Here is a 14,213-nt window from a genome sequence, read left to right on the forward strand (position 1 = left end):
ATATGGTTATGTAACAGACTTGTTACATAACCATAGTTGGGACTAGAGTCTGCTCCTCTGATTCCCAGTCCTGAGATCTTTGGCTTAGACATCTAATACATTGTGTAGTGGCTAGATTTACAATAAAAAGGACAGTCCTGGAGACCATCTTTAAAGAAGAAAAACTGCATTGCATGCATTGAAATTTATTGACTGCTAAGAGGTCATGTTGCAAAAGCACTGGGCATGGTGGGAGCCAGAACATCTCAGCTCTGCCCCAGACTGGCCAGAAATTTGGGGAAAGGTCCCCAGTTCTCAGTGCTTATGAAACGTGATTATTTATTTTTAAAAATCTGGTTAGTGTTGTTCATTAAATGTCCATTAAATACTTTGGTAACTGTAGATGAAAGACCCTGTAGGGGGACAAACACTTGTTATTAACAACCGTATGCTGTCAAGTGTGGGCTTATGACACGGGACCATATGCTCCAAAGGTTGGAGTAGAATGACAGAAGCCACCCACCATTCCTCTAGGGCAGGAGCATAGGGGCATAGAGCTCCAGGGGATGCTGAAAATCAGGAATGTAAACAAACACCCCTATTGTAATTACCCTGCCATTGCAAGGAAGCCTGAATGTGCACACTTGGATTTTTGGGATAGCAGGAAATTGGAGTGCATTCCCTCAGATCCCACCATCTGCTCCTTCCGTGGGAAGCACCAAGGGGAATTGGCAGGCCCTGCCCATTCTTTAGCCCAAAGTTGGCACCCTTTCTTCTCTAACGAGTCTTCCTGGATGGTGCTGGGTTACACAGATCCTTCTTTTCCATTCTCACCGCAGGATACCGTATACCCTGAACATTTCAGCATTTAATGGTAGTGAAGTTAACTTTTCATCCTTGTCTTATAAGCAGTGTCAGGAGTGGGCACTGTTTGGGAGACACAATACAAGGCTTTTTGAAACTTCCCAACCCCGAGGGTGAGCACATGTCCATATATAGAGCAAACCCTCAATAAATACTAGAGCTGGACCTAAGAGCTGAGATGTCCATGGCTGCACCAGGTTAGAGTTTTATTTCATGATTCTGGGGAAACCAGTAGAGTCGATTCCAGGATAGAGGGTGGAAGAAGTGAGAGCATCCACCCCTAAAAAAGGCACAATGCAGCTCAGTGCCCTTGCAAAGGATCCTTCCTGGTCAGATTACAGGGACATCCCCTGAGCTCAGGAAGACACTGACTTTGGAAATACTATAAGGGGAAAGAGCGACTCTGCAAAATTTGGAATGGGATCACTTCAAGAAAGGACGATTCTTAAATGACAGGGGAAGAAATGCACCCCTGGTAGACTTGCAAGCAGAGTACTCAAATCAGCTGAGAATGCCCAAAATATGGTTACAAAGAAGTTTTTATTAGTTCAGCCTCAGGATGCAAAAATAAATAAATAAATAAATAAACAGAAAACAAATGTAATCACTTTACAGAAAGCACATACATTACTTAAAAGTAGCACCTTCATGGAGCCATACTGTCTGGTCATAATTGTGTATCAGGTTCACTCATGCTAATGAGAAAGGGATTCCAGATTTTCTCTGCATCTGTCTGCTTCTCACATGGCTGTTAAGAAGCCATCTGCAATTCTGACAATTTTATGTCCTTAGCCATAACTACTTGTCCTCTCTCTTGAATCTTAAGATCTTTTTGCCTTCCAGACACTTACGGTGTTTCTGTGCCATCCTCCTGTGTATTTTAGAGAGGTGGGGGTGAGGACTGCCATTGAAGCTAAACCTGAATTTTAATTTCAATCTTATTCTTATTATTTTTTTTGAGACAGGGTCTCATTCTGTCACCTAGGCTGGTATGCAGTGGCACAATCACGGCTCACTGTAGCCTTGACCTCCTGGGCTCGAGGGATCCTCCTGCCTCATCCTCTTGAATAGCTGGGACCACAAGCATGGGCCACCACGCCTGGCTAATTGTTAATTTTTTTGTAGAGACGGGGGTCTTGTTATGTTTCCCAGGCTGGTCAATCATTTTTTTCTAGGCCTTTTAAAATTCAGGCATCCAAAGATTAAACTTGCCTAGAAGTGCAAGTGGCCCTAAATTGCTTTATCAACACCATCTCCAGGATGTCTTCACAGACATGGGAACTAGCGTCTTGTTCTCCAGGATCTTCTCAACAGGTTTGCATGGTCAGGTTTCCATTTAAGTATCTCTTGCGTTCCCATCCATCACAAGTACATGACGGCACTGGTATCAGAACACTGCGTTCTTCCCGATTGTCATAAAACTGATGTACTTGCAGGCTTGCTTGAAAAGTTGTCAGTATAAATAAAATTAAATTCACATTTTGCGTAGTAGGGACTGATCCTGATGGATTGGGTCATGAGAGTATGAAACATTCAATACATCCTGGCACACAAATGGTAAATAACAGTAATACATTAATAAATACATAAATTACTTAAATATTTAAATAGCATGAAGGCCCATGGCAACTTGAGAGCTAGAAAATCTATACATAAATTAGCTGATTGTTTCAATGAGCATTTAGCATCTACCTACACGAATAAAGCAAAGATATCATTGTGATCCTAAAAAAAACTTTTTAAAGCAAATCAGATAGAAAATATCTTTTTGGGTCTATTCCATTGTGTCTTTAAACGCTTTGCTTAATATCTTCCACTTTTCCTCCAATTTTTCATCCTGGGATCACAACCTGGAAAAGAATGCCAAAAGTCTATGTGGGGTGACATTGCAACAGCAAACTCTTCTTATTTCTCACAACACATGATCCTGGACAAGCGGGTTTTGGGGATTTCGTGCCAGAAGGCCCAGGCCTTCCTTCTGTGGCCTGGAATTTGGCTGGTACCACACTTGCCAGAGGCTTTCTTGAGAGTTTTCTTAAAAGAAGATCTGATTGTGTTACTTCCTTGCTGAACCCCTCAGTGGGTTTCAGGTCCCAGGGCCCCCAGAACAAGGTTCTGAGTCCTGCAAGCTTGCAAGTCCTCCATGCTCTGCCTCCTGGCTCCCTCTCTCTCCTTTGCCTTTCTCTTTAGGAGGCCAGAACCCAGGTCTGTTTTCTTTCCTGCAATATCCCTGTGGCCAGCACAGTGTCTTACATAACACAGGCACCAAATAAATATCTGTTAGTGAATAAATGTATGTTTCTGATTCTGGCAACTGGGTGCCGGCCACCCCATCCCCCTTTCCTCTCCAACGCAGCCCCCAATCATATCCCTGCACCCAGGTGTACTGAGAGTGCAGATCTGGACTGGGCTTTGAGGGCCTGCTCACCTAACTGCAGGGCACAGATGCCCATTCGCTCCAAGATGAGCTATAGTAGCGGTCCTGGGCCTGCACGCTAAAGCTGGCATTTTTGCGGCAGATGACCGTGGCTGAGGTCTTGTCTGTGAAGATTCTATCTTTCTGCAAAAGAGAAGGAAAGCTGTGAAGGCCCCTTGGCAACATAGTCACAGGGTAAGCCGAGCCTATTTCTGCAACGCATACTCTCCCAAAACAAGTCCATCTTGGTCTTAAGATACTACGCTTGCAATTCACAGGGGCGTGCGTAGAACTTGCACCACCTACTGGCAGACACTCCACATATAGGTGCAACTTTTGTACTTTGTAAGCCTTTGAGGGAGAAATCCTTTGACCAAGCTTTCATCTTTCTAGCACAGTTGCCTTTCCTCAAGGCCCCATGGCCAGTCACCCAGTCCTGAGCTGATGGTGAGAGAGAGACAGATTTGCTCTAGCCATCCCTGAGATATTCAGAAATACCATATCCTGATCATTTCATCAGAAAACTTGCCTTCAAATCCTGTCACTGCTACTTAATAGTTGTGTAACTTCAGGAAAATATCTTAGGTTCTCTGTGTCTGTTTTCTCACTTATAAATAGGGATGACAATAATGCCTACTTCATAGAATTGTAGAAGTTCAAGGTAAAAATCATGTCAAACTCTTAGCAAGTCTTTAGCACATAGGAAGCACTGAATATCACCTATTAATCATACAGATCTTAAATAGGAAAAGTACTTGCCAAGACATAAAATAATATTTAGATAAATATCTATTCCAGAATAGCCTCCCCACCTAATTTTTTTCCCAGAGAATAACTAGCTCACTGAATTTCTACCACACGCTAAATGTTATGCTGAATTAGGGCTTTGTCGAGTGATTTTAAAAGTGGGGTCAAAGGAGTCTGGGGCTGTACAAAAGGGCCTCTGGAACCTTGCAGTAGGCAAAGGAATTCTGCTGTAAGGCGAGGAAGCTGGGAAGCCAATATCTTAGCCTCTGTAAGTGTAGATATTCTGTTTAATAAAATAATTTTATAATATCTGGAACAGCCAGGAGCTATCCATTTTGGGGGTAATATCTCTTGCCTGTTCTATCATTCACTACATGGACTCAGTTGAAACAGCAATTTTAGGCTTCTGAAGCCCAGGTCTTCTCTATCAGGACTGATTCTGAGTGCCAAGATCAATGACCAATATCAGAGGTGGTGGGGTGGTTAGGTACATGGCCTTTCTGTCTGGCAGACTGAGTTTGTGTCCTAGTTTTGTCATTTCCTAGCTGGGTGACCTTGGGAAAGTCACTTAACCTCTCTGAGTCTTCAATCACTTGTGAAATGATGATAATACTACTGGCTACCAACCATCCTTTTCTTGGGGTTGGGCTACTGTCCAATGAGCACATAGTGAGGGCAGTGCTGCTAACACCTACACAAAATTCCTGCATCAGTTACAGCTTTGCTTTACCTTGCCACAGTTTCTGGACAAAAGGAAAGCCTCTTTTCCACAGAAAAAGGGGGTAAAAAAACAAGAATAACACCAGCTGCCTTTGTCAGGTTAATTTTGTAGATTAAGTGCAATAAACATGGAAAACCCTTGGCACAGTTCTAGACACATAGAAAAGTGCTAAAAAAAAAAAAGTAATTATGCATCACATAATAACATTTCAGTCAAAGAAGGATCATATATATGATCAGTGGTCCTATATTGTTATAATATTGCATTTTTGCTGTATCTTTTCTATTTAGATATACAAACCATTGTGTTGTAATTGCCTACAGTATTCAGTACAGGAACATGCTGTACAGGTTTGCAGCCTAGGAGCAATAGGCTAGACCATAAAGCCCAGATATGTGGTAGGCTATAGCATCTAGGTTTGTGTGGGTACACCATATATGTTTGCACAATGATACAACTGCCTAACGATGAATTTCGCAGAACATATTCCTGTTGTTAAGTGATACATGGATGTAGTTGTTATTATCATCATTTATCTTCTCACTTTATGGTGGTCTCCATAAAACTGACCAACAAATATACTGCACCTGAATCACTTCTTACCTTTTCTCTCTTGCTCTTGCCCTGGACCTGAATGCAGAATGTCAGGGAGAAGTAGGAATGTGGAGTACTCCAGGTGTCAGGGTACTCCCAGCTGACCTCCACCTGCCGAGAATTCTTTAATGGCTTCAGCTGCAAGTTCTTGGGTGGGTCGGGTTTGACTGTGGAAGAGGATAAACAGGCTTTATTCTCCTAATAAGGCTTCGGAGTTCAGTGGTTTCGGCTTATGATCTCCTTTGCACCTTTGATCAGCTGTGAGTCCGCTGGATAGTTACTTAACTTCTGTGAGCACCTGGCTGGCACGTGTGTGGCCCCTCTGCTGCAGGTGCTCACGCTGCTGCCTAGGGAAGGCAGTCACCCTCAATGGCCACATCGCAGATCTACATTTATTGCAGGATCTGAGAGATGCTCAGAACCCTCATCACTGAACAATCAGATGGCACTGCACAGTGAGAAGACCTCTGCTTTAATGGTTATGGGCCATGCCCTGAAAGACCACCCTCTCTGTGCTAATCCCTCACTTTGCACTGAACATGGAACTGAGGTGAGCCTCTCCCTGGGGATGAGAAGATGAGAAGATAGATTTTCTATTTACTGCCCTTTTTTTTGTCTTTTCATAGCTTTTGGTGCTGACATGTCTTGGAGCAGTTATAGTCAATTGTCTCTATGCTCAATGTGCTTGTTTATTCCATAAATACCGAGCACCCATTATGTTCCAGCCACTGGACTATGCATGAAGGATACAGCAGTGAGTTTCACAAAGACTCCTTCCTCCATTAGGTCTTCTAGATAAGAGGAGGGGGAGATATGCTGGGGTATGTGGTTGGGTTCTGTAGGCCTGGCGCTGCTCCACACAAAGATCATGTCTCCTAGCAGGTCCTTCGCAAATATGCTTCCCTCTGCTCTTAACACAACTGACATCTTTCCTTTTGGTGTCAGCTAAACGTCACTTCCTCAGAGAGGCCTTCCTTGGCCACCCTATGTGAACTAGACCCCACCCACCGAGTACAAACCCTCCATGAGTTTTGAAGCAAGTTCTCTGGTTCTCTTACGCTTTATCATGCTGCCTGGTCCATGAATAAATAGTAAAGGAAATGACTTATGGTGAAATCCCTATCTGCCAATTTAAAAAAATAGATGTCCATTTTGGAAGGGTTTAAATTCTAGGAAAGAAGTCCTTTTTCAAATGCTAAGGAAAGATTGGTTGGGAATAACTGCCACTAGTAGGGAAGCCCTGGTTCTGAATATGAATATTAGGCTTGATTAGGCTCTGGGATTCATCATGGAAACTATCTGGCAGCTGAATCAAAGTGCAGCAAAGAGCAGCTCTAGTGGAGCGGTTCTGGATTAGAACTGCTAGCTGTAAGATCTGAGATCTGGGGCAAGTTGCTTACCTTTTCTAAGACTCGATTTCCTCCTCCTTAAAATGCAGATAACAGTATCTACATCGTATTTTGTTTTTGGATGCAGAATAAAAGAGATAATGCTTGTCAACCACCTACCCCAGTGCATGGGGCATTGTGAACATGTGACAAATGGTATCTTTCCTTATGGAGCACATATAATCATCCAACACTCACTGATGTCCCTGATGAAGAAGCTGCTGGTGTAGTTTTCATATTTGAGCTTGTGAATGGCATCCACCATGACCTCAATGGGCAGCCTCTCCTCCGCGGCTGGGCAGGCACTGTCCTCCTGGCACTCCACTGAGTACTCATACTCCTTATTGTCCCCTCTGACCCTTTCTGCAGAGAGTGTAGCAGCTCCACACGTCACCCCTTGGGGGTTAGAAGAGCTGAAGTCAAAGACAGAAATTAGCCTGTGTTACACATTAGGGAGAGTGATTGTAGCCAGTAAGGCAGGTAAGGCCTCAACTGTTGTCCAAGGACACACAGTTTCTCCAACTGGGCTGATTTCTACCCAGAAGGTAAGAAACCGCCCTCCCCAGGAGAAAAAGGTTAGCTTCAAGAGCACTTACATGTCTCTGGACTAAATGAATACGGAAGTTTTTGTTTGTTTGTTTGTTTTAGATCTAGAATCCCTGATTATTAAACTCCCTTGTTAAAAACTTAAATTCATTTTCCCATTTTAATTATAAAATTAATACACAAATCAATACACACTAATTATAAAAGTAAAGATGATAAAGATCCATATAAAGGAAAGAAGTATATGCCTCCTTCAGCCTTAACTGCTCTCCGCAGGTATAAGTATTAATAATAGCTTGTTGTATCCTTCCAGACCTTCCTTTTTCTTTTTCTTTCTTTCTTTCTCTCTCTCTCTTTTTTTTTTTTTTAAAGAGACGGGGTCTTGCTCTGTCACCCAGGTTGGAGTGCAGCGGTGGGATGAGACCTCACTGTAGCCTCAAACTCCTAGGCTCAAGTGATCCCCTCCCTCTGCCTCCCAAGTAGTCCTCCCAAGGACTACAGGTGTGTGCCACTACACCCACCTACTTTTTTTATTTTTAATATTTGCTGAGATGGCGTTTCACTATGTTGCCTAGGCTGGTCTTGAACTCCTGGCCTCAAGCAATCATTCTGCCTCAGTCTCCCAAAGAGTTAGGATTACAGGTGTGAGCCACTGTGCCTGGCCAGAACTTTTTCAATGAATATTCAAGATAATTGTATATCCACATTATATATATATACACACACATATATATTATATATATAAAACACATTATATATATAATCCATGTTATATATATCTCCACATTATATATATATCTACTATATATATTTTACCTATAAATATTCATATGAATTTTATTTTTATGAACTAGGATCAAATTGTATACATACGATTATGTACACCCTTTTCCCCCCTGAACATATTATGGGGAGCTCTCCATGACAAAACATATAGGTTGGGTTATCCATTTCAATGACTGCACATTAAACCAGAGTATAGTGTACCATGTTTTATTTAACCATTCCTCTGCTGATTATGTCTTTATGCACTTGGAGAAACATTTCTTTAGTAAGCATTTTCCTTTTAAAGGTGAAAAAGTGAGACCCCAATGCTTAATTTACTCAGTGAAATAACAGTAAATTCAGGATGGTCACCTGGGGTTTGCTTAGGTGATGACTAAAGTAAGTCACATGGGGGTTAATGCATAGGTCTTGTATTTATGGAAATTGCTTTCTTAGGGAAAGTCCAAGTGCATTGGACCAACAGTGAACTTCAGATTAGTGGTGTCAGCAGAAGTAAAAGGAGTTGAGGTGGCCCTGGGAAAATTTCGGGAGGCCCCATCGAGTTCTGGAGTCTGCTTCAGGGCCCCTAAGATCTACACCCTGGAGCTTTTGTTTTTATTTTTGACTCCAGGTGCAATTTCAGCAAGTCATTTGTAGCTTTGAATTCTCCTTTTATCCCTTTCTTTGGTGCTATGAGCCATCAGGAAGCATGGCCAGGCAATTTGAATGAGTGGGTTCAAACACAGCAGAGACTATTCTCAGTTCCCAATAACATCCTGCGCTAACACATATATTTATTCAAGCGATTGGCTAAAATCTCCATGTTCTTTCTTCAATGTAGACAAGGAAGGGCGGTTGAAAAAATATGGGTTTGACTTTGTTTTTCCCTTTTTCATTAACTGATAGGTCACTGAGAGGTTGCCCTTAATTTCTTAATGAAATAGTTCTAGCAAAATGCTGAGAAACCAGAGCAGTTTCACTCACCCTCTGCTGCTTTTGACACTGAATGTCAGATCATTACTGATTGTCGTCAGCCACCAGCAGGTGAAACGTCCAGAATAATTTTTGGCCTCGCATCTTAGAAAGGTCTTATTTTTGGGTTCTGGATTTGAAAAGAACAAAAATTCAATATTTAGGAGTTTTTTGCAGGAAGGTTTTGATTGTGATGAATCACAGGTCATCAGATGGTACAGGGTGAAGTTCTTCCACGCGTTCCCTCTTGGGTAGCTCCATCAGGATTGGGAGGGTCTCCTAGTAGGGTGTTGATTCTGCAGAGTACACGACACACCTAACATGCCCAGCAGAGGCATTCATTCTTTGAAGGCTATCACCCCAGTGCAGAGTGATACACTATTGGTTAATTTCCATTAGCCATTAAATAATACCACCATTATTTAAAGAAAACATTAGGCTAAGCATTCAGACTGACCATGAAACTCCCTTAATATGAGATTTTGATGGTTGATAACCCAAAGGGTCCAGGAAAGCAAAGGAAAATGGAGGTTAACATCAATAAGAGACTTGATATTAATTCATTAACTACACTCATCATGGCTTTTCAATTTGTTGTTGTTGTTGTTGTTGTTTACTCTTATGAGCAAAAGAGAAAACTGATACTATCCAAGGGCATAGAATTACCTTTCTGGTCCTTTAAAATATCAGTGGACCAAATTCCATCTTCCTTTTTGTGAAGCAGCAGGAGCGAATGGCTTAGAGCCTCGCCTCCTTTGTGACAGGTGTACTGGCCAGCATCTCCAAACTCTTTGACTTGGATGGTCAGGGTTTTGCCAGAGCCTAAGACCTCACCACTCTGGTCCAAGGTCCAGGTGATACCATCTTCTTCAGGGGTGTCACAGGTGAGGACCACCATTTCTCCAGGGGCATCCGGGTACCAGTCCAATTCTACAACATAAACTGGAATGCACAGGAAGTAAAGAACCAGGCCGTAAGCTCCAGGAACTCTGGGACTGTGTTTTATTAACCCTTTGGGCATCCCCACTGCCTAAACACAACCTTGTTCACAACAAGTATTTGACAAATGCTTGCTGAGATGATCTCAAGGCATTAGACCCTGCTTGGGCTCAAGGTCATGGAACAGAGAAACAAAGAGTTTTATAGCTGCCATTGACTCATTGACTGGAAGGCTGCCTTTAATAGTAACCTTTTATTATTCAGCAAATTGGAAACACCTTAATATACCAAAAACTGCAAACAGCACAAGACTCTTTGCCAAAGGTCTGGGGGAGAGAAACTTTCAGCACAATTTCAGTTTCATAAAGAATATGGCAGGGTACAATATTTAGCAGAATAACATAGTGGTTAAAAGCTCAAGGTGTCAAGAAGAACTAACCAAGACTGTAATCCTGTCTCCACTAACCAGCTAGGGGATTTGGAACAAGGTACTTAATTATCATGAGCCTCAGTTTCCTCATCTGTAAAATGATAATAATAACAGTATCTGCCATACATTTGACGGAAGATTAAATGAAAAAAAAAAAAAGCATGTAAAGTACTTAGCACAGTGTCTGCCACACAGTAAATACTGTGTTAGTTATTGTTATTTATAGACTGAAGAGTCAGCCGGCTGTACAGAGAAACTCTCTTAACAATTTTCCATAGATATTTAAGGATTTAGTTTCCTCTGTTTTAAATTACCAATGGAGATTTTCATTCTCTCTGTATTATTATTATTGTTTTTAGCTATCTTACACTCTTATGAAGCAATCCAGTAGATCTTAGTCTTCCCATTTAATGAAGACGGGTACTGAGGCCAAGGATCTAAGCATGGTCACATCAAGTCAGAAGTACAAGGGCTACAGCGCAGACCTTTTGTCTCTTGGCTTTGCAAGGGATGCCTAATGCTGGTGTCTAAACTGGCCTTTGAGGAATGGTTTAGCATAGTATTTCAGAGTGTGTCATAGCAAAGCTTCATTCATGTTTTTATCCATGCATACATTATTGAATAGAATTGTTTAATGTAGTAGTTCCCAACGTATGATCGATGGAACACCATCAGCAGCATCACCTGGGAATGGATCAGAAATGCAAATTCTCAGCTGCTGAATCAGAAACCTTGGGGTGGATTCAGTCATTTGGTTTTTAAGCTCTCCAGATGATGTTGATGCCTGCTCAAGTTCATTAGTCACAGTGGTTGAGAGCCTGGATTTTGGAGTGGCAGAGACCTGGATTTAGAAGCAGCTCTAGACCTTACTCCAGTCTTGTGGCATTCGGCAAGACGTTCAACTACTCTAAGCCTCAGTGTCATCATCTTTAAAATAAGAAAAATATTAGCCTTTGCTTTAGAAGGTTGTTATGTGGATTCTATAAGAATCATTCACATAAGAGTTTAACACAGTGCCCTTACATGCTTTATAAATGGTGGCTCTTGTTATTGGCCTCCAGATGTAAAGTATTGTAGAATATAAAGTCTTCACTTTACATCAATTGGATTATAAGGACTGAATGGATCACAAAAATAAGAGGTCAAAAGCATTTGGGGTCCAACTCTGGGAAAATGATTAGCTGTGCTGATGTAAAACCATGTGGCCCTTTTGACTTTTTCTAGTTTTTTTTTGTCCCCCTGACACCTGAACACCATGGTTACTTTCCTGTCCCAACTGAGGCTCGGAAGCCCTAGAAGACATTTGCTCAACAGCAGGGAAAACAGCTGCAGGAGGAACGCTGAAGAGGTGCATCAAGAACCTGGCACTTAGCCTCACTGTATCGTCTGCCCTCCTAAGTCACACCTCGGAGCGTTTCTTGCATTGATTTTCTGGAATTTCTGTGGTTTACCAAATCAGAAGTCACTAAGGGGTCAAATATGCCAGGGCCAAGGTTCCTGAGCTCACTAACAATCCCAGGGTTGGAAGGGATCTGCCATATACTCCTGGCTCAAGCCTTTGCCTTTACTTAAGAGAGTGTCTAAATCTCTGAAGCCCTCATGTAGAAGGGGTGGCTGGATTGCTGTCTTCCCAAAATTCTTGAGAAGAGAGGAGTGGTCCCAAATTTCTTTCAGGTACCCATTTCAAGATGGTGCTCTCCAGAATATCAAAAGATTATTTCTGATCATCAACTGAAACCTTTTCATCCTGAATTTATGTCCATTTCCTCTTACTCAGCTCTCCAAAGACCCAGGAAAAAATTACTTCATGTCCTTGTAAAAACTTTTTCACAAATTTAAGTACACCGGCTTTGAAGCAAGACAGAAATGGGATCAAGTCCCTGTTCTACCCTTACCAGGTTTGTGACATTGGGCAAGTTACTTAATCTCTCTGGCCTCAGTTTCCAGCATCTGTAAAATGGGATACAGACAGTCTCTACTTCATATGGCTCTTGTGAGAATTAAGTGAGACACTGTCCTCAATAAACATTAACTATTATTTTATACAATTAAAGACAGTAATTGCCAACATCATGATGTTGATATTTCAATCAACCTCAATGATATTTCAATGTTTATCAGTGATAAACATCTGAAGGTCTTTCAGGTACAGCCAACGATCAGAATGCACATTTACTGAGTGTGAGATCCTAGAAGGATGGGCAGAAACCCTTATTTTACCATTAACTATTCTATTAGTCAACTAATAATTTTTACTGATCATTGGGATAATAAAAAGTATCTCTTGAATCATGAGAGATATTTTAAACAACCAAAATAGTAACACTAGCTGACATTTACTTTCACTTTACTATCTGTTGAGTTGTATTCTGCATTCATTAACCCATTGAATAACCCATGTGGTAGGTATCCACTTTGTAACATCCAGTTCACAGTTGAGGAAATTCAGGATCAGAGGTGACCCAGCTCAAAGTCACATAACCAATCATTGACAGACCTAGGGCTTGAACCCAAGTCAATGTGAGTCTGAATCCTATGCTCCCTCCAAAGTGCTTGGTCAGAGGTAAGTCATCACAGTGCCAACTGAGGGGGCACTATCATGTGGTGGAATGAGAAATGAACACGGTTGTTATACTTTGCAAATCTTCCTCCACTTTGGAATTTTAATTGTGTGAAACAGCTGGTTTTCAGTAATACTAGAAAATATCATATGTCTTTTCCTACCATAGTGTACCAATGTCATCCAATGTGAAAACCAAACAATATAGATACCATCAAGGTGGAAAAGAGAGATATGGCATTGCATTTTCCCAGAGTGATGGCTTTCTCTAGAGGACCCAGTGCACGGTTGCCTGTTTCAGTTTGATTTCCCACCAGTGGCTGCCCAGGAGTCCTGGCTTAGAAGTGGGTCCTCCACAGAGAATAATGAGAGGCTGGTTACCGTCCTTCTTCAGTTCCCATATGGCCATGAGGGGAGATGCCAGAAAAACCAGGGAAAACCAAGAGATGACCAGCTGCTGGTGACACATCTGTAAGAAGGGAGAGAAGCAGGGGGAAGAGAAGGAGGAAAAGAGAAGGAAGAGGAAGGAAAAAGAGAAGAAAGAATGTCAATAATTCTTGTTACCTTTGTGAACCATATACACATTCTAGCTACTTTTTTTAAAAAAATAAAATCTTGATTCTCCCCTTTCTTCTCCATACTGTCAAGCAAATACTAAGTAAATTACAGGAGTTCTATGGCAGTCTCTGGGGAAGAACATCTCCAAATAGAGAACCATAGGGTATTTGGGGCTCTGGAGCTGAAAGAGACCTAAGGCAAGCCATCTGATACAATCCTCTTATTTTTAAGAAGAGAAACTTAAAGCTTATAGAAGGAATGTGCCTTTCTGGATCAACATCTAGCAGTTATTTATTTAGTGCTTACTACACAAAGAGCACTGGGATAGAAGCAGTTGAGAGAGGAAAAAAGGGCTTACCTGGATCCCGCTTCCTAGGAGCAAATACTTTTACTCAATAAATATTTATTAAGTCAGTGTGTTAAATGCCTCCCCACCAGCTGGGGAGATGAGCCACACATCTGTATCACTGCAGCACAAGGCAGTGTGTGCTGGGACACCCAGAGCTGAAGGACTTGGGTTAGGGACAGGAAAGAACACAGAGGCGAACTTTCAAGTTCTGGCAACGACCTGGTCACCAGCCCTTGCTGTAGGGGTTTAGCTTCTCTTGTTCTCCAAGTTCAAAGATTACTCTCTCCCACATAGAGAACCTAGTGCTTCTAAAATTTGAGTGACTGTCAGGATAACCTGGAAGCATTGCTACAACAGACAGCTGAGTCCCACCCCGAGAGTGTCT

The 14,213-nt window shown here is 41.9% G+C and overlaps 1 protein-coding gene and 1 non-coding gene across 2 annotated transcripts; one reads left to right on the top strand and one right to left on the bottom strand.

The window, feature by feature from the left end:
* Positions 1-1,364: 1,364 nt before the first annotated feature.
* IL12B (interleukin 12B) lies at positions 1,365-13,436 on the bottom strand. Its single transcript, XM_008015174.3, has 7 exons — positions 13,303-13,436; positions 9,659-9,934; positions 9,005-9,122; positions 6,908-7,122; positions 5,331-5,488; positions 3,272-3,403; positions 1,365-2,693 (listed from the first exon to the last, which is right to left on the bottom strand). Exons 1-6 carry the CDS (start codon positions 13,388-13,390, stop codon positions 3,272-3,274), a joined length of 987 nt encoding a protein of 328 aa, XP_008013365.3. The 5' UTR covers positions 13,391-13,436; the 3' UTR covers positions 1,365-2,693.
* Positions 4,632-4,757, top strand: LOC119618348 (U4atac minor spliceosomal RNA). Its single transcript, XR_005234672.2, has one exon. It is a non-coding gene; the product is annotated as a U4atac minor spliceosomal RNA (small nuclear RNA).
* Positions 13,437-14,213: the final 777 nt, after the last annotated feature.

Source organism: Chlorocebus sabaeus, unplaced genomic scaffold (assembly GCF_047675955.1).
Source record: "Chlorocebus sabaeus isolate Y175 unplaced genomic scaffold, mChlSab1.0.hap1 unalloc_scaffold_529, whole genome shotgun sequence".
NCBI lineage: Eukaryota > Metazoa > Chordata > Mammalia > Primates > Cercopithecidae > Chlorocebus > Chlorocebus sabaeus.

Bases quoted from the DNA above. Each gene is read 5' to 3' on its own strand.
- IL12B (XM_008015174.3), bottom strand. From the start codon at position 13,390: ATGTGTCACCAGCAGCTGGTCATCTCTTGGTTTTCCCTGGTTTTTCTG. The intron at 9,123-9,658 runs GTAATTCTATGC...TTTCAAATCCAG, and splicing joins TATTTTAAAGGACCAGAAAG to AACCCAAAAATAAGACCTTT. The intron at 3,404-5,330 runs GTAAGAAGTGAT...TCTCTTTTGCAG, and splicing joins GCAAGAGCAAGAGAGAAAAG to AAAGATAGAATCTTCACAGA.